General features: G+C 45.0%; 1 protein-coding gene and 1 pseudogene across 1 annotated transcript; both read left to right on the top strand.

Moving 5' to 3' along the window:
- The first annotated feature begins 43 nt into the window (after positions 1-43).
- RSL1D1 (ribosomal L1 domain containing 1) lies at positions 44-16858 on the top strand. Its single transcript, XM_066274834.1, has 9 exons — positions 44-183; positions 899-1038; positions 4935-5073; positions 5836-5984; positions 6074-6175; positions 8744-8837; positions 8926-9051; positions 11364-11663; positions 14747-16858. The coding sequence occupies exons 1-9, from the start codon at positions 103-105 to the stop codon at positions 15080-15082; spliced, it is 1467 nt and encodes a 488-aa protein (XP_066130931.1). The 5' UTR covers positions 44-102; the 3' UTR covers positions 15083-16858.
- A 133-nt stretch (positions 16859-16991) lies between these two features.
- On the top strand, positions 16992-19827 carry LOC136335715 (protein MEMO1-like; annotated as a pseudogene).
- The last annotated feature ends 4536 nt before the right edge of the window (positions 19828-24363 follow it).

Consider the following 24363-nt stretch of genomic DNA (forward strand, 5'->3'; position numbering starts at 1 on the left):
TGCACTACGCTCCCTAGTTTCCGGCTATAGCCCGGGTCGCGCGTGCGCACGGGGAACCAACGGTGGCGTTCTGCATGCGAGTCCGCACGAGGCGAGAGAGAAATGGAGGACTCGGCTTCAACCCTACCCACAGCCTCGACCTCAGCGACCCCGACATCACTGGAACAGCTGGATAAAGGGCAGGTGAGAGGCCTCTGGGGAGTAGGGGATCGGAAGCCAGGAGGCCGTGGCCGAGGCCTCGCGATGCGCAGGGTGCTGGAAGCGGGCTACGCGCCTTCTTGGATGCCTCCGGAGCTTTGTTAGGGTCACTGGCTTGCGGTGCTCTCAGCCTGCAAGTTCTTTTATTCGCACAGGTAGGTGCCCCTCTACCCCACCCCCGCGTCTGACTCTCTTGAATTGAATTGCAAGTATTGCTTGGGATTCTGGGGTGAGATGTGTCTGGGTCTGCTTCCCTACCGTTTGACTATGGCCAGGTCGCTTAATTTTGCAAGTCTCAGTTACCTCTTATTTTAAATGGGCTCTATTGCTCTGCTCTCTCCAAGATCAGAGGAGATAATGTATGTGAAGTGCTGCAGCCAAGGGCCTGGCACATGGTAAGCGCTCAATAAATGCTACTTGCAAGTGTGTTGCGCATTTACGGGATTACTGCCTTCATCATCATGGACAGGGAAAGCATGTTCCATCTGGCACTTTTTTTCAGACAGGTGCTAGAAACGGATGTTTAGGTGGTTTCTGATGTATTCTTACATTCCTGTGATTACAAATTGCAGGATTCCAATATCTACGATTGTGGAGATTTCTTATTAGGATTCGAGCAGAAAAAAAGGGGAAAGGTATGGGGAGAGAGCAAATGCTAAATCAGATTGAGATTTAATTATTGTGTATCTCCACTTTGCAGATCAGAAAGGCAGTGGAAGCCTTGTTGACACATTCCAGGTCCAGGAAAAGCGCGAAAGGAGTGCTTCTGAATGAGAATGAAAATTTCTTTTTAATGGTGGTATTATGGAAAATTCCAAGTAAAGAACTGAGGGTCAGATTGTAAGTTCTGGTTTTTCTGCCTTTGCTGTTTTGATCTGCTTTGTCAATTCTCTGTAACTTGAATAGTCACAACTTAGTTCCTAATGGAAAGTTTGCAAACTTAAAACTGAGTTGGCCCTGGCGGGTTGGCTCAGCGGTAGAGCGTCGGCCTGGCGTGAGGGGGACCCGGGTTCGATTCCCGGCCAGGGCGCATAGGAGAAGCGCCCATTTGCTTCTCCACCCCCACCCCCTCCTTCCTCTCTGTCTCTCTCTTCCCCTCCCGCAGCCAGGGCTCCATTGGAGCGAAGATGGCCCGGGCGCTGGGGATGGCTCCTTGGCCTCTGCCCCAGGCGTTGGAGTGGCTCTGGTCGCAGCTGAGCGATGCCCCGGAGGGGCAGAGCATCGCCCCCCTGGTGGGCGTGCCGGGTGGATCCCGGTCGGGTGCATGTGGGAGTCTGTCTGACTGTCTCTCCCCGTTTCCAGCTTCAGAAAAATACAAACAAACTGAGTTATCTGAATAATTATGCCTATAAAAAAAGAAAAAGAAGAAATTCGGATGGGCTTACATTTTCTAGAAATTTCGACAGTGTTCTTGGGACTTAGTGGGACTTGGTTGAATCTGAAACCTGGTTTTGAGAAAACAAAGGCTAGGATAAATTAAACAGTTTCTGTACTTTCATAGAATTTGTTATCTTTTCATGTCAACCGAGTTCCACGCTAAAACCTCTTAAGGTCCCAGACTCACTTCTTTATGAAGAGACTGTTAAAAACCTGGGCAGTGAACCTATGGAAAAGAAACCAATGGCAATTACACATTTTTATTGCTAAGACTAGTAATTTAGAGCAGGGATAGTCAACCTTTTTATACCTACCACCCACTTTGGTATCTCTGTTAGTAGTAAAATTTTCTAACTGCCCACCAGTTCCACAGTAATGGTGATTTATAAAGTAGGGAAGTAACTTTACTTTATAAAATTTATAAAGCAGAGTTATAGCAAGTTAAAGCATATAATAATTATTATTTACCAAATACTTTATGTCAGATTTTCGCTCGGTCTGGCAGAATAAATATAAAACAACTTACTATAGTTAAGTCTATCTTTTTATTTATACTTTGGTTGCTCCGCTACCGCCCACCATGAAAGTTGGAACGCCCACTAGTGGGCAATAGGGACCAGGTTGACTACCATTGGTAGAGGTTCCCCTCTGCATTTGCCAGACTTAAAAAAAAAACACAAGTAATTTTTAAAATATAAGTAAATCCCATGTAATATTTGGGACCTGCTTTTACATAAAAAAGTAAATATATTTTTATATATATATTTTTTAATTGAGTGAGATTCAGGGAGGCAGAGAGACAGACTCCCGCATGCGCCCTGACCGGAATCCACCCAGGAAGCCCCTTACACAGCGGTGCTCTGCCCATCTGGTGCTAATGCTCTACCACTGAGCCAACCAGCCAGGACCAATAATTAAAATTTAACATGTTGTCCTGTTTTCTATCTGGCACCACTGCCCCTCTCTAGAGTTCCTTATTTTTTGAGTATCAAAAAGCCAGCTCTGCTGAAGAAAGCAGTGAGTAGTTGATTTCTTCTCTTTTGGGGAAGTGGAGGGCAAGAATGATTACAAATCGGAAGGACTTTTTTGACCCTCAGCCTCTCCACTAAGTAGTGTTCACAAACCTGCCTCAGCCAGATCGCCTTAGTTACTGCTTTATGTATCCCTCCTGCGTTCTTGTGTGTGTGTGTGTCCCCAAGACAGAGACAGAAAGACAAGGACAGACAGACAGGAAGGGAAAGAGATGAGAAGCATCAATTCTTCATTGTGGCTCCTAAGGAGTTAGTTGTTCATTGATTGCTTTCTTATATGTTCCTTGATGGGGGGGGGGCGCTACAAAGGGCGAGTGACCCCTAGCTCAAGCCAGCAACCATGGGTTCACATCTATGATCCCATGCTCAAGCTGGTGAGCCCACGCTCAAGCCAGTGACCTCGGGGTTTTGAACCTGAGTCCTTTGAGTCCCTATCCACTGCACCACCACCTCGTCATGCCATTCTGCATTCTTCTGAAGCTGGAAATGGGGAGGCAGTCAGACAGAATTCCGCATGCGCCCGACCGGGATCCACCCGGCACGCCCACCAGGGGGCCATGCTCTGCCCATCCGGGGCGTGGCTCTGTTGCAACCAGAGCCACTCTAGTGCCTGGGGCAGAGGCCAAGGAGCCATCCCCAGCGCCCGGGCCATCCTTTGCTCCAATGGAGCCTCGGCTACGGGAGGGGAAGAGAGAGTCAGAGAAGAAGGAGAGGAGGAGGGGTGGAGAAGCAGATGGGCACCTCTCCTGTGTGCCCTGGCCGGGAATTGAACCTGGGACTTCCGCACGCCAGGCCGACGCTCTACCACTGAGCCAACCGGCCAGGGCCCCATTCTGCATTCTTTATTCCACACCTTTGCTCATGCAGTTTTCTCTTCTGGAAAGCCTTCTTACCTCCTCTAGAATATTGTCCCAACTGCTCACCTCTTAGTGATTTTTGCCACCTAAAAGCTTCACAGCACTTGCTATCTTGTTTTTGCAAGTCATTTTATTGTGTATTGCTATCTTTTCTTAAATTAAAGAAATGTGCCCTGGCCGGTTGGCTCAGCGGTAGAGCGTCGGCCTAGCGTGCGGAGGACCCGGGTTCGATTCCCGGCCAGGGCACACAGGAGGAGCGCCCATTTGCTTCTCCACCCCTCCGCCGCGCTTTCCTCTCTGTCTCTCTCTTCCCCTCCCGCAGCCAAGGCTCCATTGGAGCAAAGATGGTCCGGGCTCTGGGGATGGCTCTGTGGCCTCTGCCTCAGGCACTAGAGTGGCTCTGGTCGCAACATGGCGACACCCAGGATGGGCAGAGCATCGCCCCCTGGTGGGCAGAGCGTCGCCCCTGGTGGGCGTGCCAGGTGGATCCCGGTCGGGCGCATGCGGGAGTCTGTCTGACTGTCTCTCCCTGTTTCCAGCTTCAGAAAAATGAAAAAAAAAAAAAAATTAAAGAAATGTTTCATTAGAACATGTAGGCCTAGGAAGTGCATTAAACCTTTTTTCTTTTTAAGACTCAGCAGAATAATCACGGTATGTTTGCTGGTCTCTCTTGGTTTCCTCCATGTTTTCTATTTCAGCTCTTAAGAACTATGTTCATGGAGCCCAGAGTTTTCTGAGAAGTTATCTGAACCAGAAGTTTTCCGATGAAAGTGAATTCCAGCACATTATAGGACATGTACTTATATAATGACATGTAAAATAATAGTTATATATGCACTATTTGGGGTGTTACTATGAACTCTTACTACACCCCAAATACTAATTGATATTTTTGGCCTATGGGTGTTGGTGGTGACTTACTTCCATCTCAAATCTCTCTTCTGCACCATCAAAAACCAGACATATATTTTAATCTCAGTATATTGAAATGACAGTAAATGGCCCTAGCTAGTTGGTAGAGCACCAGCCTGGCGTGTGGATGTCCTAGGTTCAATTCCCAGTCAGGGCACACAGGAGAGGCACCCATCTGCTTCTCTGCCCCTACCCCTCTTGCTTCTCTTTCTCTCTCTCTCTCTCTCTCTCTCTCTCTTTCTTCCCCTCCCTCAGCAATGGCTCAATTGGAGCGAGCTGGCCCTGGGCGCTGAGGTTGGTTCCATGGCCTCTGCTTCAGGCACTAAGAGCTTGGTTGCTGAGCAATGGAGTAATGCCCCAGATGGGCAGAGCATCGCCCCCTAGTGGGCTTGCTGAGTGGATCCCAGTCGGAGCACATGCAGAAGTCTATCTCTCTGCCTCCCCTCCCTCTCACTGAATAGAAAAGAAATGACAGTAAATTTATTGTGTTTCTGTGGAGTATAAACAGTCTGTGTAGAATAATGCTCTGTTCCTTAGTTTCTTCTCTTGTGTGTTACAGGTCCTTGCCTCACAGCATTCGGTCAGATTTAGCAGACGTCTGTTTATTTACTAAGGATGAACCCAATTTAACTCCTGAAAAGACGGAACGTTTTTATAAGAAGCTTTTGAACAAGAATGGAATTAAAACCATTTCTCGGGTAGGGAGCAGGTTAATATTTTCAAGACAATTAAAAGATTGGCTTCAGTTGAAGTGATAACACATTGCTTTATTACCTAGTATTTCTCTCCTGGGGATTTCATTTTTTAATTTTAATTTTTTCTTTTTAATTCTCCTTGGCTTTAGGTAGAATAAGGAAATATTCCATCTTTCCTGTCTGAGCTGTAGAGGTTTGTTGACCCAGAAGCTCACTGTGCACATGAGTAACCTTAAAGATTTCCAGTTGCTCGATTAGGGCATCTGTTCTTCTGGAGCAGCCTGTGTTTGCCTCCGACTTGACATTTCTCCCCGTTCTGTAGGAGTTGGTGTCGTTTCTTTAGCTGAGGTTCATGTTCTGTGAGGGCCATCTCATCTGTCCCCATGTTGCCAGCATTCAGCACAGTGCCCGGCACAGTTTAGACAGGCACATGTACTGTGAGATCCATCTCATTGTCCCCATACTGCCAGCATTCAGCACAGTGCCCAGCACACTTTAGACAGGCACGTGTTCTGTGAGGGCCATCTCATCTGTCCCCATGTTGCCAGCATTCAGCACAGTGCCTGGCACACTTTACTTTAGACAGGCACGTGTTTTGTGAGGTCCGTCTCATTGTCCCCATACTGCCAGCATTCAGCACAGTGCCCGGCACAGTTTAGACAGGCACATGTTCACTGGATATTTTAAAATCTGGATACAAATGGTTGGCCAGGTATTTCTTCTTATTGTTCATGTTCTTAACTTTTTATGTTCTGTGTTTTCTAGATTATCCCCTTCCAAACTTTGAAAAAGGAGTATAAAGCTTATGAGGCCAAGCTCCGCCTCCTGAGTAGTTTCGACTTCTTTCTTACTGATGAAAGAATCAGGCGGCTTTTACCCTCACACCTCGGGAGACATTTCTACAAGAGAAAGAAGTGAGTTTCTGAGCAGTGGCTGGACTGGATCAGCACAGAATTCACAGCTGTGTGTGCACTGTGCCCTAAATGTCTGTGTGCCGTTACAGAGTTCCGGTACCCGTAAACCTCAAAGCCAGGAACCTTACCAAAGAGATCAGTGCATCCATCGGTGGAACCGTCCTAAACATCTCTAAAAGTGGTTCTTGCAGGTATGTAAAAGGCATTCGTATGTACCTGTGTTTGATCTTATATTTAATAATGATTTTATAAATACTTTTTACAAGCCCTGGCCAGATGGCTCAGTTGGTTGGAGCATCACCCCAAAGCACAGAGGTTGCTGGTTCTATCCTGGGTCAGGGCATATACAGGAACAGATAAATGTTTCTTCCTTTCTCTCTAAAATCAAGTTAAGAAAAAAAACGAACACATTTTTTAACACGATGTTGCTAATGAAACCAGGTCCTCCTGTTAAAACTAAATCTAGGACAGTGCTAAGAACTTTCTACAGAGGTGGAATGGTCTTTGTCCCTGCTGGCTCCCACAGGAGTCATTAGCCCTTTGTGATTGTTGAGCATTTCAAATGTGGCTGCTGTGGCAGGAACCAAATTCCTAATTTTACGTGATTCTAATTAATTTAAATGTAAATAGGCAGGTATGGCTAGCGGCTAATGCTTACCATTGGATAGAGTACCTCTCGACTGAGGAGAGCAGGGAGAATGAAATTAATGCTCAGTGAACACCAGTAATTCTGGGCTTTCATGCTGACCGGCATCATATTATCCTTTCATGTGAAGATCCACCTCAGTCTTGGTTTTTCTGGGGATTTTGGGGGGTGGGGTTTACAAGAGAGAGACACACAAGGGAAGGGAGAGAGATGAGAAGCAGCAACTCGTAGTTGCAGCACTTTAGTTGTTCATTGATTGCTTCTTGACCAGGGGGCTCCAGCTGAGCCAGTGACCATGGGGTCATGTGAATAATCTCACTCTCAAGCTGGCAACCTTGGGGTTTCAAACTTGGGACCTTAGCGTCCCAGGTCAGTGCTCTGTCCACTGCACCACTGGTTAGGCCACCATAGTCATGGTTTTATTAAATACTTAGCTTATTTGGGTAGCTGTGGTGTGGGGAGCTGCCACTAGGGCAGAGCTGTAGGATGTGGCCCTTCCTCCCAGAGATACCCAGGGGGCTATGTGTACCCAGTGGTCGTACACACCACGCAGTAGGGCCATCAAGGTTGCGTGACTCTGCACAGCAGGGAGGCCAGCCCTAGGCAGAGTGTTTCCAGGTGGGGCAGAACAGCATTTGACCGGGCAAGACAGGTGGGCTCTGATGTTGCCTTCTGCCTTCAGGTGGGAAGTCCCTTACTTGGGTGTCATTAGGTAGCTGAGAAGAGTTGTTCATCAGGCCAGGACTCCTACTCTGGTTATAGGCTGACATCAAGTAGTGGCTCATGGGAAGCTGTTAGCTAGAAGGTCAGAGGCTTGGTTCCTGGGACCAGCAAGTAGCCTGGAGGAAGGGATGTCACCATGCAGCCAGATCAAGAAGTAGCAGTCTCCTGCCTCAGACTTTCCAAGGCAAACCCACAGCTTAAGAAACATTGTGGATAACTAATAAGCCATTCTTTTATCTCCTTTTCCACCTTTCCCTAATACTGTAGTTTTCTGTCTTTCTCCCCTCCCCCCTTCCCCTTCTCACCTTCCCACCTTTCCACCTTCCCCCCTTCACACCTTTCCCCCTTCTCTTTCCTCCCTTCCACCTTCCCTTTCCCTCCTTCCCACCTTCCCCTTCCCCTTCTCACCTGCCCACCTTCCTCTTTCTTATGCTCCCCCCCTTTCCTCCTTCGCTCTTCCCTCCTCCCTTGCTTTTTTCATCTGCAAAGCCAAGGCTGTGCTTTCAGGTAGGTGGCCGCAGGCACACAGGATGGTCAGAGCCCCTCCTTTGGCCAGAAGGACAGGGAGCACCAGCCCCCGTCTCACCCAGATTCTGAGACACCTGCCTTTTGGCGCCGGGGTGGGGAGGCTGAGGACTAACAGGGAAAGGCGGACCCAGTGGCTGAGGCCCTGGCACTTCTAGGCCTCCTGCTTGGCTTCTGTCTGCTCTGTGCTTCAACTGAAAGGATGGTCTAGCTCAGGGGTTCCCAAACTGTGGCCCGCAGGCCACATGCGGCCCCCTGAGGCCATTTATCCGGCCCCCGCCGCACTTCCGGAAGGGGCACCTCTTTCATTGGTGGTCAGTGAGAGGAGCACATTGACCATCTCATTAGCCAAAAGCAGGTCCATTGTTCCCATTGAAATACTGGTCAGTTTGTTGATTTAAATTTTCTTGTTCTTTATTTTAAATATTGTATTTGTTCCTGTTTTTTTTGTTTGTTTGTTTTTACTTTAAAATAAGATATGTGCAGTATGCATAGGGATTTGTTCATAGTTTTTTTTTATAGTCCGGCCCTCCAATGGTCTGAGGGACAGTGAACCGGCCCCCTGTGTAAAAAGTTTGGGGACCCCTGGTCTAGCTCTTGGGCAGACGACCGATACTGCAAGAAGGAGGTGAACTCTGCTTTAGAGACATCTGGGTCAGGGAGGTGGAACTCTTAAAGGCAGCAAAGCAGCAACCCTGGGAGCCTTTCCTTTCAGACAGTTGCTGCTGGAGTAGCTGTCCTCAGAAAAGCCGTGGGCCTGGGCTGTTTTTCTATACGTATTTCTATTTCTCACCTATCTGCCTGTGCCTTATTTGGAAGAGTTACATATAAAAATCTTTTTGTCTGAAACGGTATTAAATTTCAGCACTATACGCATTGGTCACACTGGAATGCCGGTTCAGCACGTCACTGAAAACATTGTTACTGTCGCGGAAGGGCTGTCACAGAAATTGCCAGAGGTACAGTCTTGCAAATACATCAATTGATCTTTTGTTTAAAAGAAACAAAGCATGTGTAGATTATATTATTTTTGTTTGTTTGTTTCAGAAGTGGGAGAGTGTGAAACTCTTGTATGTAAAAACTGAGAGATCGGTCGCCCTTCCGGTCTTCTCTTCATTCATCAGCAGTCAGGGGGAGGCCAAAGGACTGCGCACTCCTAGTAAGAAGAAAAAAGTGAGTAGTCTTTTCCGCACGGGCCGACTTAGAAGGACACTCATGCTGCCCGGAAGAGAACTAGGTTGCCATTCCTCCTGCCCTCTGTCTTTCGGTTCTCCAGGGGCCGTGCTTTTGTGTTCATCTTTCCCTCCTACTGTGACATTAGTTCATACTGGTCTTAATACAGTGAGATATAAATATATTAATGATCAGTTAGGTGTTTTAATTTGTCTTAAAAGGTCTAATTAGGCTTAGAAAGGGCCTATTCATTGGCAAGAGGAGCTAAGAGAAAGAAAAAAACCAAAATCTAAGTTTAAGTTCTTTGTTATTTATGGGAAAATTTAAGACACTATTATGGGAACAGATACCTCCTGTTCTTGGTTTGTAGGTTTTCCGTGCTAACAAGTGCTATTGCAAGAAGCCAGAGTGAGGAAATTGAATTATTTTTATCTTCATTGGACCAGTCTTTTGGTTTATTTACTTCTGCTGTGTTAATTGTGCCTAATGAGTTCTTAATTTTGGTCTTTTCATTTTTTTACTTCTAGAAGTTCCATGTTTTATTCTTTTTCAAGTTGGCTTTACCTTTTGTTTTGTTTTGTTTTGTTTTCTTCATTTCCTGTTAGCTATACTCTTCCAGTTTGTCTTAGTTCTTGGAACCTGTTAAGCGTAATGATTTGACAGTTGCCTGCTGATTCAAATGGAAGTCTCCCTGTTGCAGGCCATCTTCGCTCCCTGCTGGCTCCTCGGGTATTTGGTTACTTCTGACTGTGTCACAATTGTGGTGATTGGGAAACTATTGGTAGAAATAATATGAGAGGTGGGATGAAAATCCTTTCTCTGGAGAATTGATGTCTGCCAGGCCCCTTGGGCACTCTCAGTTTGACCACTGAAGGCACATTCAAGTTTTGACGGTCCCTGAGTGACAAAACAGAGCGCAGTGCTCAAGTGGCAGGACTCTGTTTCTTGTTCATCTTTGCCCCGAGAAGGGAACGGGGCTTTGTGCTTATTGTGAGAGGGGCTTCCTCTTAGAATCCCTGCCCAGAGGGAAGGCTGGGATTTGATTTTCCTTTGCACACACACCATGCCCCTCGTTCTGCATGGCAGTTAAAACAAGTCAGTGATTGGGAAATACTCTTTGGGCAAAAATGGGTTCTAGGCTCACTCACTCTGTTGGGTCCTCATTTCTGACTCCTCACAGTATATAGTCAGATAATTGGTGCCTTTATGACAAAAAGGGAAACATTTTAAAAATATTTTACCTTGTTGCCCTGGCCGGTGGCTCAGTGGTAGAGCGTTGGCCTGGCGTGCGGAAGTCCCGGGTTCGATTCCCGGCTAGGGCACACAGGAGAGGCGCCCATCTGCTTCTCCACCCCTCCCCCTCTCCTTCCTGTCTGTCTCTCTCTTCCCCTCCCGCAGCCAAGGCTCCATTGGAGCAAAGGATGGCCCGGGCGCTGGGGATGGCTCCTTGGCCTCTGCCCCAGGCGCTAGAGTGGCTCTGGTCACGACAGCGATGCCCCGGAGGGGCAGAGCATTGCCCCCTGGTGGGCAGAGCTCACGACAGCGACGCCCCGGAGGGGCAGAGCATTGCCCCCTGGTGGGCAGAGCTTCGCCCCTTGGTGGGCGTGCCAGGTGGATCCCGGCCAGGCGCATGCGGGAGTCTGTCTGATTGCCTCCCCGTTTCCAGCTTCAAGGGAAAAAAAAAAAAGAAAAAATATTTTACCTTGTTCTTTTACTAGTTTTTGTTGGGAAGCAGGCAGTCTGGGTTTTTTGCCGTTTGTCAGCAGGTCCAGTTGAGAGCTTTTTGAAGATGTTGGACTTGCTGGTTAAAGCGGAATCAGGATGCTATTATAGATGCTATTTAATAGTACTTTATGGTATAGATTATGGACCTCTCGCTTTGTGAATTTTTTACTGTTGTAACTTTCAGCCACAACTTGAAGTAGGAACAAAATGGTGAGGGATTTTTGTTGGTTTTTTGGTAACAGCTTTATTGAAATGTAATTCACATCACATACTGTGCAATCTAGGATAATTCTTAACTCACCTATAAATGAGATAGACTTTCACCAAACCTCTGGCTGCATACCTCAACCTGATCTCAAGGATCGTTATGTAATTTACCACATAAAATACATCCGTGGCCGTGACTCAAAAGCAATGTGGAGGTGGGGTTCAAATGCTGGTAATGGGTTTGTTTGCTCAGAGCTTGTATAGGTCAGGTCCTTTCAGGGGGGTTATGAATAATCACAGCTGTATATGTTGGTTTTTGCCACTTTATTTTTTTCAACTAAAGTATCCCCTACTAAAATTACATTTGGTTTCTTTGGTAGGAAGCAAATAAAATGCAGAAACAAAAAAAGCGTAATAAAAAGCAAAAGGAGAAGAAAAGAAACAAAAAGCCTATGGAAAAGGCTAAAAAGGCTACATTAGCTCTAACTACAGAGGAGTCGGCGTCTAAAACTAATGGCCCTCCAGTGAAGGACCCTGAACCACAGAAGAAAGGGACCCCCAAGCCTGAGAAGAAAGAGACCCGCAAAGTAAAAGCCCAAAATAAAGTGCAAAACGAATCCGAAGAAGAAATTCCATTACTGGTCCCAATAGGAAAAACTCCTGCCAAAGAAAATGTAGAGGTATGTTGACTGACTTTAATGTTCACAGTGCATTGCTTCAGTGGCCACTGGATCAGGCAGCGCTGAGTGGTGAATGGAAGAAGTGTAACGGGGATGGGAGGTGCTGGTTGGAGAATTCCATTTGAAGGGAACCCTGTTCTACCAAAGATTTTGAAGTAATAGAGAAAAATTCTAGGGTAAACTCTAAGACCTCAGGAGATAGTTACTGTGAATTACTTGGCCTTTTATGGAAATATTGGAACCATGTATAGTAAGCACAACCTTTTGTATACCTTGGAATTAAGAGAAGTTTGGCTATATTAATAATTCTAAGTATTTGCCTGTGGTTTTAAAAAGTAGGCCAAGGTAGGCATATGGGCCGTGGTTCAGTTTCTGAAGGCGAGTCCTGGATCACCACATAATTTAGTCTTAACAAAACTTACCAGGAGAAACATGAGTCCTAGATTCTGCCTCTAAAATCTTCCAAACAACCCACCCACAAGGATTTTTTTTTTAACTTATTGATTTAAGAGAGGAAAGGAAAAAATAAATGTTGATTTGTTGTTATACTTATTTATGCACTCATTGGTTGATTCATGTATGTGCCATGACTGGGGATTGAACTGGCAACCTTGGCATGTTGGGACAATGCTCTAACCAACTCAGCTACCCAGTCAGGGCACTAGTGGTTCTTAACAGAAATCTGAATGAGTTTCCGAGGAGGTGATTTAAAGGAACTGAGTTTTTTATTTGGTCCTTTTATAGTGCTTTCACTCATATTGATAGTATCCATCCAACTACTGGAGAAAAACCTTGAAAACGGGAGAAACGGGTCCCTAAGAGTCTAGAAGGCTTCCACACTCCATGTGTGTAGACAGAACTTGTGGCCCTTCTGCACTGGGTATCCTGGGCCTATTACATCACATTACCTACTTTGTATTTTATCCTAACAGTGAACCTTGAACTCTTCGGTGGCATTATAATTTACACTTCTCAGTAAAAATATTTCTTTTAAAGTGCCATGAAAGCACTACTGAATTTTTAAAATATCCTTGAAGTTTTATTTTCTTCTTTTTATGACAGAGACAGAGAGGGGGACAGCTAGAGACAGACAGACAGGAAGGGAGAGCGATGAGAAGCATCAATTCTTCATTGCGGCACCTTATTTGTTCATTGATTGCTTTCTTATATGTGCCTTGACCAGGCGCTACAGCAGAGCAAGTGACCCCTTGCTCAAGCCTAAAGGCTTGATTGTGATATTAACTATATGCACTACAGTTGTTTTTAGAAAAAGTAAGTTGGGTCCTGGCCGGTTGGATCAGTAGTAGAGCATTGGCCCAGCCAGGCGCGTGGAAGTCCTAGGTTCAATTCCTAGCCAGGGTACACAGGAGAAGCGCCCATCTGCTTCTCCACCCTTCCCCCTTTCCTTCCTCTCTGTCTCTCTCTCCCCTCCCGCAGCCAAGGCTCCATTGGAGCAAAGTTGGCCCAGATGCTAAGGATGGCTCCATGGCCTCCTCCTCAGGCACTAGAATGGCTCCAATTGCAGTGGAGCAATGCCCCAGATGGGCAGAGCATCGCCCCCTAGTGGACTTGCAGGGTGGATCCCAGTCGGGCTCATGCGAGAGTCTGTCTGACTGCCTCCCCATTTCCAACTTCAGAAAAATACAAAAAAAAAAAAAAAAGTAAGCTGTTTGCTTATAATTGGGTTGGCAGGTAATGTACTAGAAATTAAAGAGTGGAAAACATAGCTGACGGGGTGTTGTCTGTCAAGAGTTGTAGAAGTGATTATGCCCCTTGAATGAATTAGGAAATATGATCAAGGTAATAAAGTATGGAAGTTTCATCATTGCTCACTGTAGAAGCAAAAAATGAAGAAATACTATGTTCTCTTACAGTAGTTTCTGTAAAGTTAATTGAAATAATGTTTAATAAGAGTTTATAGCCTGACCTGGTGGTAGCACAGTGGATAGAGCATCAGACTGGGATGCAGAGGACCCAGGTTCAGAAACTCGAGGTTGCCCATTCAAGCACAGGTTCATCCAGCTTGAGCACAGGCTCGCCGGCTTTAGTGCATGGTTGCCAGTTTGAGCCCAAAGGTCACTGGTTTGAAGCCCAAGATTGCTGGCTTGAGCAAGGGGTCACTCGCTCTGCTGTAGCCCCTGGTCAAGGCACATATGAGAAAGCAATCAATGAGCAACTAAGGTGCCACAATGAAGAATTGATGCTTCTCATCTCTCTCCCTTCCTGTCTTTCTGCCTCTATCTGTCCCCCTCTCTGTCTCTCTCTGTCTCTGTCATGAAAAGAAAAAAATAAAAAGTTTATAGTGCTTAGGAAGTACTAGTGAAATTCTTGGGAAAAGGGCATAACACTTGGCTTTTAAATACATAACTACTCAAGGGGGAAAGGTAGGAATAGTTAATAATGTGTAGTAGAGTTATTAGTGCATTTAATTTTTTGTGTTTTTTAAGTTTTTCAGATTGTCTATAGTCTGTCGGAAACAAAGTTATGTTTTATCAGTGGATGGGTTTTTTGGTTGGTATAATCTACTTCTATATTTGAGTCTATTGCTAGAATGTTGTCCTTGAATTATCAGCAATAGTCATCTGGGGTGCTTGGAAAACTCAGGATTCCTGGCCTATAACATACTCCCATCAGAGAGCCTTGGATCAAACTCTGAGAAATGGGTTTTTCTAACAGGCTCCCCAGCTGATTTTTACACACAAGTTTGAGAACTCCATGCCCTAACCCATATGCAAAGACTTTACAGCTGAAAGTGAGTGAGAGTCAGGGTCAGGTCCCAGGTCTCTCTACTGTGCTCCCAGTGGGTGCTTGCTTCTAGGAGGCCCTCCACTCAGCCATTGGGAAGGATGGCTTTCCTTTGGTTGGACTAGGAAGACTGCCAGGGTCCCCTTTATATTGTGAATAATAGAATACAGCTAGCTGCCTTTCAGAATGTGTGCAAGACAAAAGGAAAAGCCACTCCTCATTTCCTCACACCAGAGTGCACATTCGGGGGTTACCTACACAGTCAAACAGTAACTCCTGGAGTTACATGTCAGTTGGTCTTCTTTCTTCACCAGCCCTCACTCTCTTCTTTTACATAGATACAGAAGCGTGCCACAGGGAAAAAGTCTCCAAAGAAGAGTTCTGGTCTCAGCGCACCTCGTGGGAAGAAGAGAAAAGCCCTTCCAGCTTCGGAGCCCCCAAAAGCGGCAGAGCCGAAGACCCCAGGTAAAGGCCCAGGAAAGAAGCCAAGATTCCAAGAAGCGGCAGAGAAGGAAAGAAACTCTCCCTTGGGGAAGAAAGATCCAAGACAGACACCCAAAAAGCCAGAGGCCAAGTTCTTCACTACAGCTAATAAGTCTGCAAGAAAAGCTCCTCACTCCCCCAAAATATTGCCCAAAAAACCCAGAGTGCTCCGCTCGACTAAAACTCAGTGACTCAACCGGGAGGAAACGTCCGAGCTGCCTGGAAAGCCTCTGACCAACACCTGGTGCTGACCTCTGTCGCACCGTTCTCCTAGAATGAGGCCGAGACTGAACTGTGCTTAAAACCTCCACAAGAGATTCCGATACGTGTTCGTGGGTGTCAGAACCAGTAGTTTGAATCTATTTTTTAAATTGCTGCTCTGTGTAATTTGCTAATATCATAGAAAATACAGTGCTTTTATTAAAGTGTAGCATTTGCTTGTGAGTAACCTATTTTACATCTTGTTAGTTTTACTTGAATGCCTGTGATGTGACCTTTATTCTTGTCTAGCTTCAGAACAGCTGTCGAAACATTTCCAAAGCTTGTCTTCAAAACAGCAGCAGGTCCACTGCATGCAGATCAGCTGTGGAGTTAGGAGAATCTTTGCTTTCTTGGCCCAGCGGGCTGAGCTGTTATATCTTGATGGGTCTTAGAAAGATGGTCGGCCAAGGTTGTAAACCAGAGTTAGCATATGTGTGGTGAAGAAATGAACATGGTATCAAATTATAGAGGCACTGAATTGAATTCTGCTTGTTAAGGCAAGAAAATACTCAACTTCCTAAAACATTTCCTATCTTCCCCAGATGACTCCTCACCCTGGATTTACTTTGACTCAGCACCTCTGATAAGCCTGGAAGCGTAGGCGGTTACATCTGAGTGGGTTAAATACACATAGGCCGAGGCAGTAAGTGACTTCTCGGGCACCGGCCTTTCAGTGGGTTTGTGTTGGGTGCACATCTCTAGTCAGAAGTGATCAGTTCTCTGTAGTACAGGAAGGACAGCGTGCAACATGCTGCCAAAGATCCCGCGGTTCAAAACCAGTGACAAATGATGCAGCTTTCCATGGTTCTTGGCAAGTCGAGCCCAGACGGCTGTTGCTTTTTAGCATACAACCTTAACTGTCATGTTAACATTTTAAATCATGAAAGCCTCTGAACTACAAAATAATTTGTAATTCTGCTGTTCCTCAGTCCAGGCTTTTAAAAGTGAATATATTGATACATGTAACGTGTTGTAGGGGGTGAGCTTAATTGGTACGTTCTCCTTGGAAACTAGGTTCTGTGGGAAGGGGGACTTGTTTCACTTACTCGAAGGGAAAGATTTAGGTGCTGTTTTGCACAGGACGAACAAACAATCAGATCATCTATTCTCTACATGATAATTGTCTGGGATTTTATGATTTTCTAATTCCATCTCTAGCCAGATAAAAGATTTTGCAACACCAAGTGATTCTTTAGTTTGTAGCTTAGTCCCATCCCTCCACACATGCACAGCTTCCCTTTGTCAAAATCCCCCATCAGAGGGGTACATTTTTTAAAATTGATGAGCCAGTCTTGATACATCACTATTGTCCGAAGTCCATAGTTGACATTAGGGTTCACGCATAGTGCCATACATTCTATGGGCATGGGCAAATACATAGCAACGTATCCACCATTATAGTGTATATAGTATTCTCACTGCCCTAAAAGTTCCCTGTGCTATACCTATTCATCTCCGGAGCCCCTGGCAACCACTGATCTTTATATTGTCTCCATAGTTGAGTCTTTTCCAGAATGTCATAGTTGGAATCGTACAGTATGTAGCCTATTTGGATTGCGTTCTTTACTTAGTCATATGCGTTGATTCCTCCATGTCTTCTCGTGGCTTGACAGTACATACATTTCTTTTTGTGCTGAGGAATATTTCATTGTCTGGAATATTGTCTGTTGTTTTGGGTAATTATTAATAAAGCTGCTATAAATGTCTGTGTACAGATTTGTGTATGGACACAAATTTTCAACTGCTTTGGATAAACAAGGAGTATGACTATTAGATCATTTAAGAGTACAGTATAGTTTTGTAAGAAACTGTCAAAATGTCTTCCCAAGGGGCCTTTCCATGTTGCACTCCCACCAGCAGTGCATGAGAACTGTTGCTCCACCACCTCGTCAGCATTTAGTATCGGCCGTTCTAACAGGTGTGCGCTGTAGTGGACCTCATTTTAGTTTGCATTTCCCTGATGCTCTTGATATGGAATATGCCTATTTGCCATCTATGTGTGTATATATATATATTTTTTTTTTTTTTTTAATAAGATTTTATCTATTGGGTTTTTATTTTTTAGAGGATGGAGAGAAAGAAAGCCGGGGGGAGGAGTGAGAAGCATCGACTTGTAGTAGTTGCTTCTCCTATGTGCCTTGACCTGGCAAACGTAGGGTTCTGAACCGGCGACCTCAGCGTTCCAAGGTCAATACTTTATCCACAGCGCCACCACAGGTCAGGTCAGGCTGTATGTCTTATATGTATAACTTTTTTTTTCCTTCTAGTCTCTATTTTTCAAGGTTTCTTTAATGAAATTATTTTGTAATAGACAAACACCAGCCCTCCTTCACTTTAGTCCTTTAAATATCTTTCATTAAGAACACAGAAAGGGCCCTGGCCAGTTGGTTCAGCAGTAGAGTGTCAACCTGGCATGTGGAAGTCCCGGGTTCAATTCCCAGTTTGGGCACACAGGAAAAACAACCATCCGCTTCTCCATCCCTCCCCCTTTTCTCTCTCTCTTCCTCTCCTACAGCCATGGCTCAAATGGTCAAGCAAGTTGGCCCCAGGTTCTGAGGATGGTTTCATGGCCTTGCCTAAGGTGCTAATATAGCTCGGTGGCTGAGCAACAGCCTGGGATGGGCAAAGCATTGCCCAGTAGGGGGCTTGCCAGATGGATCCCAGGTTGGGGTGCATGTGGGACTCTATCTCTCTGCCATGCCGCCTCTCAATCAAACAAAAAACCCAGAAAGCCTTCTCCCCCCTGGGAGCATGCCCATGCTTTTCTTCCCTCTCAGGCATGCATCTCCTGAACTCTAAGGGTCCCCACAAGACTTGCAACCAGGGAGCAATAGGCCTTGGCAGCTCGCCCTGGGCTCACCCCCTGAACCTGTCTCCAAGGCCCCCTTTTCTCTGACTGCCAGCGAGAAGCCGCGCCTTGGCTCACTCCTGTCGCTGATTTTTATTTCAGTGAGTTTCTCCTCCCCCTCAGACTCTCTTCCTGGCTCCCTCTTTCTTTCTCTCAAAATCAATAAAAAAGAATATACATTATTTCAATCATTCAATCTAGATCCTATCTAAAAGACAAGCAAAGAGGTAGCTATTTGACATTTCATCTTGAAGCCTATTTGGCTGTTTTTAAGAAGATTCATTTAATCAGGTAAAAAAAAACCAACCCTACATTTTTATAAATATAAGTTGTGGTATGTTTGGAAGTTGTTAACGTTTTCTGTGTTTTTACTGATGAAGTCATATACATATATCTAAAAAGATTCACTGGACGTTGAGATTCTTTGGCAGGCCTGGCAGCAGCCGCTGGGCATCCTCAGTGGGCAGGACCTGTTAGAGTGGCGAGCGGCACAGGCACCAAGACACCCAACCAATTAGTCTGCCAGGAGGCCAGTCATGCCGGGAGCTGGTACACAGCCTCCGGATTGCAGCTGAATGCACAGCTAGAAGATTGGCCTTCACAAGTACAGGTGGCAGCTAGATCTGCTCGAGCCATTACTGCACTCATGCAGGATATACATACTATGGGTCTCGTGCCGCTTATGCTTAAAACGAGTGGATCCATCTATTATCTGGGGAATTTTCCATCTTGGGCCTTCATTTCATGTGCCCCTCTCTCAGTGTGCACTTTCCAGTGTGGATATTTATAGGACACCTCTAGATGACCTTCGGATAGACCAAAAGATTCACAGAGAGAACTATGGAAGACGAGAATGTTTGAATGCATGTGTCTGCAGACAGTCGAAGTGTTGAACTGCATTTGCCTTAGACAGCTAAAGCCATGGAAAGCCAGAAGGATGAGTTTACTGGCTGGGATCAAAAGAACAGGAATTTGGGAAACTCCTCGGTAAATTACTAGCAGAGCCCAATTATCTCTTTGTGGTTTCTTCTGATTTCTTCCATTGAGGTCAAAGGTTCCATTACAGTTACTATGATGAGTCCCGGGGGGAGACTTATAGATCCATTGAACATTTAGATAAAATGGGTATGAGTATTCTAGAACAATTGGACTCTTTATTTTTTTTAACAATTACTTGAAGAAATACTGTAATACTCTAGGGCAATGGTCGGCAAACTCAGTCAAAAGAGCAAATATCAACAGTACAACGATTGAAATTTCTTTTGAGAGCCAAATTTTTAAAACTTAAACTATAGGCCTGACCTGTGGTGGTGCAGTGGATAAAGCGTCAACCTGGAAACGCTGAGGTTGCCGGTTCGAAACCCTGGGCTTGCCTGGTCAAGGCACATATGGGAGTTGATGCTTCCTGCTCCTTCCCCCTTCTCTCTCTCTCTCTCTCCTCTTTATAATGAATAAATAAAAATCTTAAAAAAAAAAACCTCATAACCCAGAAAAGCAAATTTCTCTTTATTCTCCAAAACTAATTTCAGACTTAGAGCATAGAAAACTCTGTGATCTGCATAACTTCTCTTAAAAAAAAAAATACTTAAACTATATAGGTAGGTACACTCCTTATCAAGGTAGGAATGGTATTTTGTGGAAGATCCACACTCAAGGGGCCAACAAGCCACATGTGGAAGACATCCCATCAGAGTGTTACTAAATGCTACCACAGAGCTCCAGAAGGATGAAATGAATACGAGCTTTTCCTTTTTGAATGATGCCCAGTGTAGAAACTGGCAAGACAGTTCAGTGAGTTATGCAGCTGGAGCACTCGGGGTCCGCTGAAGGTCAGAATCCTCAGGGATGCCACCTGCACATCCTCACACTCTGTGTGGGGCCCCAGCCTAGCCCTTGCGGAGATACTGGTCCTGGTGTGGGGGGATTCTGAAACCTCAACTAATAGGACTTTCTTCTGGTAGGTGTAGTCCTTCCTAATTTCATTAAGGAAAGTTTTATAGTTTAGAGCAGTGGCTGAAAGGCTGGCATCAAACATTTTGATCGAAAGGATGGCAATGTAATGGCCCAGTTGTGGCAGTTTTTTTAAAAGTAATTTGCAAAGCATTTACCATATCTTAAATTTGCACTTTGCAGACTTGTGCATATATATTCCACTTTCAGAACAGTTCTGCAAATAGCAAACAAGGTGGAAGCTTTTTAATACAGAAATTGCATTTTCAAATCACCTACATTAGAATATAATAATTCTCCAGCTATAGCCTGACCTGTGGTGGCGCAGTGGGTAAAGCGTCGACCTGGAAATGCTGAGGTTGCCGGTTCGAAACCCTGGGCTTGCCTGGTCAAGGCACATATGGGAGTTGATGCTTCCAGCTCCTCCCCCCTTCTCTCTGTCTCTCCTCTCTCTCTGTCTCTCCCTCTCCTGTCTAAAATGAATAAATAAAAAAATAATAATAATAAATAAAAAATAAATAAATAAATAAATAAATTTAAAAAAATAAATAAATAATTCTCCAGCTATAGTCAATTACTACACACGTTGTACAACAAATACCTGCTATTTTAGGTGCTAATAAAGGGCTGCATGGCTCAAAAAAATATTCACTGACTATAACTTATTTTTTATAGATAGAAAAAGTCTTGTTTGCATACATTAGAAATATGGGATTAGAAAAGGTCTGATTAGATCTGTGTCACCAAGTTTTTTTTGTTTGTTTGTTTTGTTTTTAATTTTTATTTATTTTTTACAGAGACAGAGAGTGAGTCAGAGAGAGGGATAGACAGGGACAGATGGACAGGAACAGAGAGAGATGAGAAGCATCAATCATTAGTTTTTCATTGCGTGTTGCAACACCTTAGTTGTTCATTGATTGCTTTCTCATATGTGCCTTGACCACGGGCCTTCAGCAGACCGAGTAACCCCTTGCTGGAGCCAGCGACCTTGGGTTCAAGCTGGTGGGCTTTTGCTCAAACCAGATGAGCCCATGCTCAAGCTGGTGACCTCAGGGTCTCGAACCTGGGTCCTCTGCATCCCAGTCTGACGCTCTATCCACTGCGCTACCGTTTGGTCAGGCACCAATTTTTTTTGAACTTCAAGGTTACATGTAAAAATTACATAATGACCTTTTACTGAGTTATTCTTACTGAGCTAGCAACTCTATTACCGTATTTCCCCATGTATAAGACGACCTTTTTCGAAAAATTGGGGGTCTAAAAACTGGGTGCGTTTTACACAAGTGGTTGTAGGTTTTTTTACTTGCATTTCCCGTTTTTTTGTGCTTATTTGCGCTCACTGTTTAAGACAATGATTCGTCATCAGACACATGAGGAAAAAGCTAAGGGATGGGAGTTTTGACAGAAATGAGGAGTTGTATGAATTTTATGATGAATAAAGCTTGAGTTCAATAACTTTATGTAATACTTTTTTTTTCAAAATTCAGGCCCCCAAATTAAGGTGCGTCTTATCCATGGAGCATCTTATACATGAGGAAATACGGTAATTCCCCATATTTTTTTTGGTTAACAGTAAAGAATCAGAATTCTACTTGTAAAAGCATTTGTTACTCAGTCATTAGTCATTCACTTTTTTTTTCTTCTGATAGAGACAGAGATTCAGAGAGAGGGACAGATAGGGACAGACATAAGAAAGGACAAGAGAGAGATGAGAAGCATCAATTCTTTGGTATGGCTGCTTAGTTGTTCATTGATTACTTTCTCCTATGTGCCTTGACTGGGGGGCTCCAGCACAGTGAGTGACCCCTTACTCAAGCCAGTGACGTTTGGCTTCAAGCCAGCGCTCAAGCTGGTAAGCCCCCACTCAAGCTGGTGACCTTGGGGTTTCGAACCTGAGTCCTCCATGTCCCAGCCCGACACTCTATCCACTGCGCCACCGCCTGGTCAGGCTCATTCACTTTCTTAATATAAACATCTATTAATTTGAGGGAAAATATGGATTCTCATTTGAGCAATGTTCAAAAATTCCAATTGATTAAAATTAATGGAGTAGAGGCCCTGGCCAGTTGGCTCAGTGGTGGAGCGTCGGCCTGGCGTGCAGGAGTCCCGGGTTCAATTCCCGGCCAGGGCACACAGGAGAAGCGCCCATCTGCTTCTCCACTCCTCCCCTCTCTTTCCTCTCTGTCTCTCTCTTCCCCTCCTGCAGCTGAGGCTCCACTGGAGCAAAGATGGCCTGGGCGCTGAGGATGGCTCTGTGGCCTCTGCCTCAGGTGCTAGGATGGCTCTGGATGCAACAGAACCATGCTCCAGATGGGCAGAGCATCGCCCCCTGGTGGGCATGCCAGGTGGATCTCGGTCGGGCGCATGCGGGAGTCAGTCTGACTGCCTGCCCGTTTCCAGCTTCGGAAAAATGCAAAAAAAAAAAAAATTAATAGAGTAGATATGAAACCATAAGACTTCATAATCCCAAGGTAGAACATTGCCTCTTAAATATTTCTTGAAATGTAACAAAACATGCCAGCACCAAGATTTGCTGGTCAATGGGTTATATGCCTGAAAAATAAGATAATAATGAAAGGGAGAGGTGATGTCCTTGATTCAGCTGAGATTGCGGCTCTTAACTACTTTAAATAGAAACCACGTCCATCTGCAGACAGGTCCTGCATGGTCCTAAGACAGCCAGGCAGCTCATCTGTCTGTTAAGATGCCAATCAAGCCTGACCAGGCGGTGGCGCAGTGGATGGAGCGTTGGGTTGGGGTGCAGAGGACCCAGGTTCGAAGCCCAAGGTTGCCAGCTTGAGCGTGGGCTCATCTGGTTTTAGCACGGCTTGCTGGCTTGGGCCCAGGGTCACTGGCTTGAGTGGGGGATCACTCCGTCTGCTGTGGCTCCCAGTAGGGGCACATATGAGAAAGCACTCAATGAACAACTAAAGTACCACAATGAAGAATTGATGCTTCTCATCTCTCTCCCTTCCTATCTGTCTGTCCCTGTCTATCTCTCTCTCTGTCTCTGTCACACACACACACACACACACACACACACGTACAAAAAAAAAACCTAGAGAAAAAGTTAATTTATAATTTAATACCAATATAATGTAATAAAATTGAAGAATAAAATGATATGACTATTGGAAAATGATTTGTGTGTGTGTGCGTGTGTGGAAATGACTGCATAAGTGGAAAATCTAGGATTCAACTATAGAGTTTTAGAGTTATTGTAATAAATTAAAATGACAAATTCAGTAATTTTCCTGCGTGAGTGTTAAGTTAGAAACAGACCTGAGCCTGACCAGTGGTTGCTCAATGGATAGAGGCCTGACCTAGGACACTGAGGTCCCAGGTTCAAAACCTCAAGGTTGCTGGCTTGAATGTGGGCTTATCCAGCTTGAGTGCAGGGTCGCTGGCTTGAGGGTGGGATACCGAAATGATTCTACTGTGGCCGGCTTGAAGCCCAAAGTCACTGGCTTGAGCCCAAGGTCACTGGCTTGAGCCCAAAGTCACTGGCTTGAGCCCAAGGTCACTGGCTTGAGCAAGGAGTCACTGGCTCAGCTGAGCCCCTCCCCCATCAGGGCACATATGAGAAGCAATTAATGAACAACTAAAGTGCTGCAACCACAAGTTGATACTTCTCATCTCTTTCTCTTCCTGTCTCCCTCCCCCCCTTTCTATCTCTCTCTCCAAAAAAAAAGAGAAATAGACCTGATAAAATTTCTAATTATATAATATATTATATACAATATTAATTACACAAAATTACTTGATATAATCATAATTATATAAATGTATACTGCTCACAAAAATTAGGGGATATTTCAAAATGATTATGAAGCTATAAAATATCTCCTAATTTTTGTGAGCAGTATATATATATTATACATGATGTAGAAACAGAATTGTAAATAGTAAATGGACAGTAAATATGTATAAAACTGTAATAAAGAATACAAAGATGGCCTGACCAGGTGGTGGCGCAGTGGATAGAGCGTCGGACTGGGATGCAGAAGGACCCAGGTTCGAGACCCCGAGGTCGCCAGCTTGAGCACGGGCTCATCTGGCTTGAGCAAAGAGCTCACCAGCTTGGACCCAAGGTCGCTGGCTCCAGTAGGGGGTTACTCCGTCTGCTGAAGGCCCGCGGTCAAGGCACATATGAGAAAGCAATCAATGAACAACTAAGAAGTCGCAATGCGCAACGAGAAACTGATGATTGATGCTTCTCATCTCTGTCTGTCCCTGTCTATCTCTGCCTCTGTAAAAAAAAAAAGAATACAAAGATGAACTCAATTATGAGAGAATATTTTCTGAAAAGGAAAATTTAGCATTATGAAAATATAATGTCTTGCCTGACCTGTGGTGGCGCAGTGGGTAAAGCATCGACCTGGAATGCTGAGGTCGCTGGTTCGAAACCCCTGG

Source organism: Saccopteryx bilineata, chromosome 4, assembly GCF_036850765.1.
Source record: "Saccopteryx bilineata isolate mSacBil1 chromosome 4, mSacBil1_pri_phased_curated, whole genome shotgun sequence".
Lineage (NCBI taxonomy): Eukaryota > Metazoa > Chordata > Mammalia > Chiroptera > Emballonuridae > Saccopteryx > Saccopteryx bilineata.

Coding starts and splice junctions, on each gene's coding strand:
- RSL1D1 (XM_066274834.1), top strand. CDS start 103: ATGGAGGACTCGGCTTCAACCCTACCCACAGCCTCGACCTCAGCGACC. Junction 1,039..4,934: donor AAAGAACTGAGGGTCAGATT/GTAAGTTCTGGT, acceptor TGTGTGTTACAG/GTCCTTGCCTCACAGCATTC. Junction 9,052..11,363: donor CTCCTAGTAAGAAGAAAAAA/GTGAGTAGTCTT, acceptor TTTCTTTGGTAG/GAAGCAAATAAAATGCAGAA.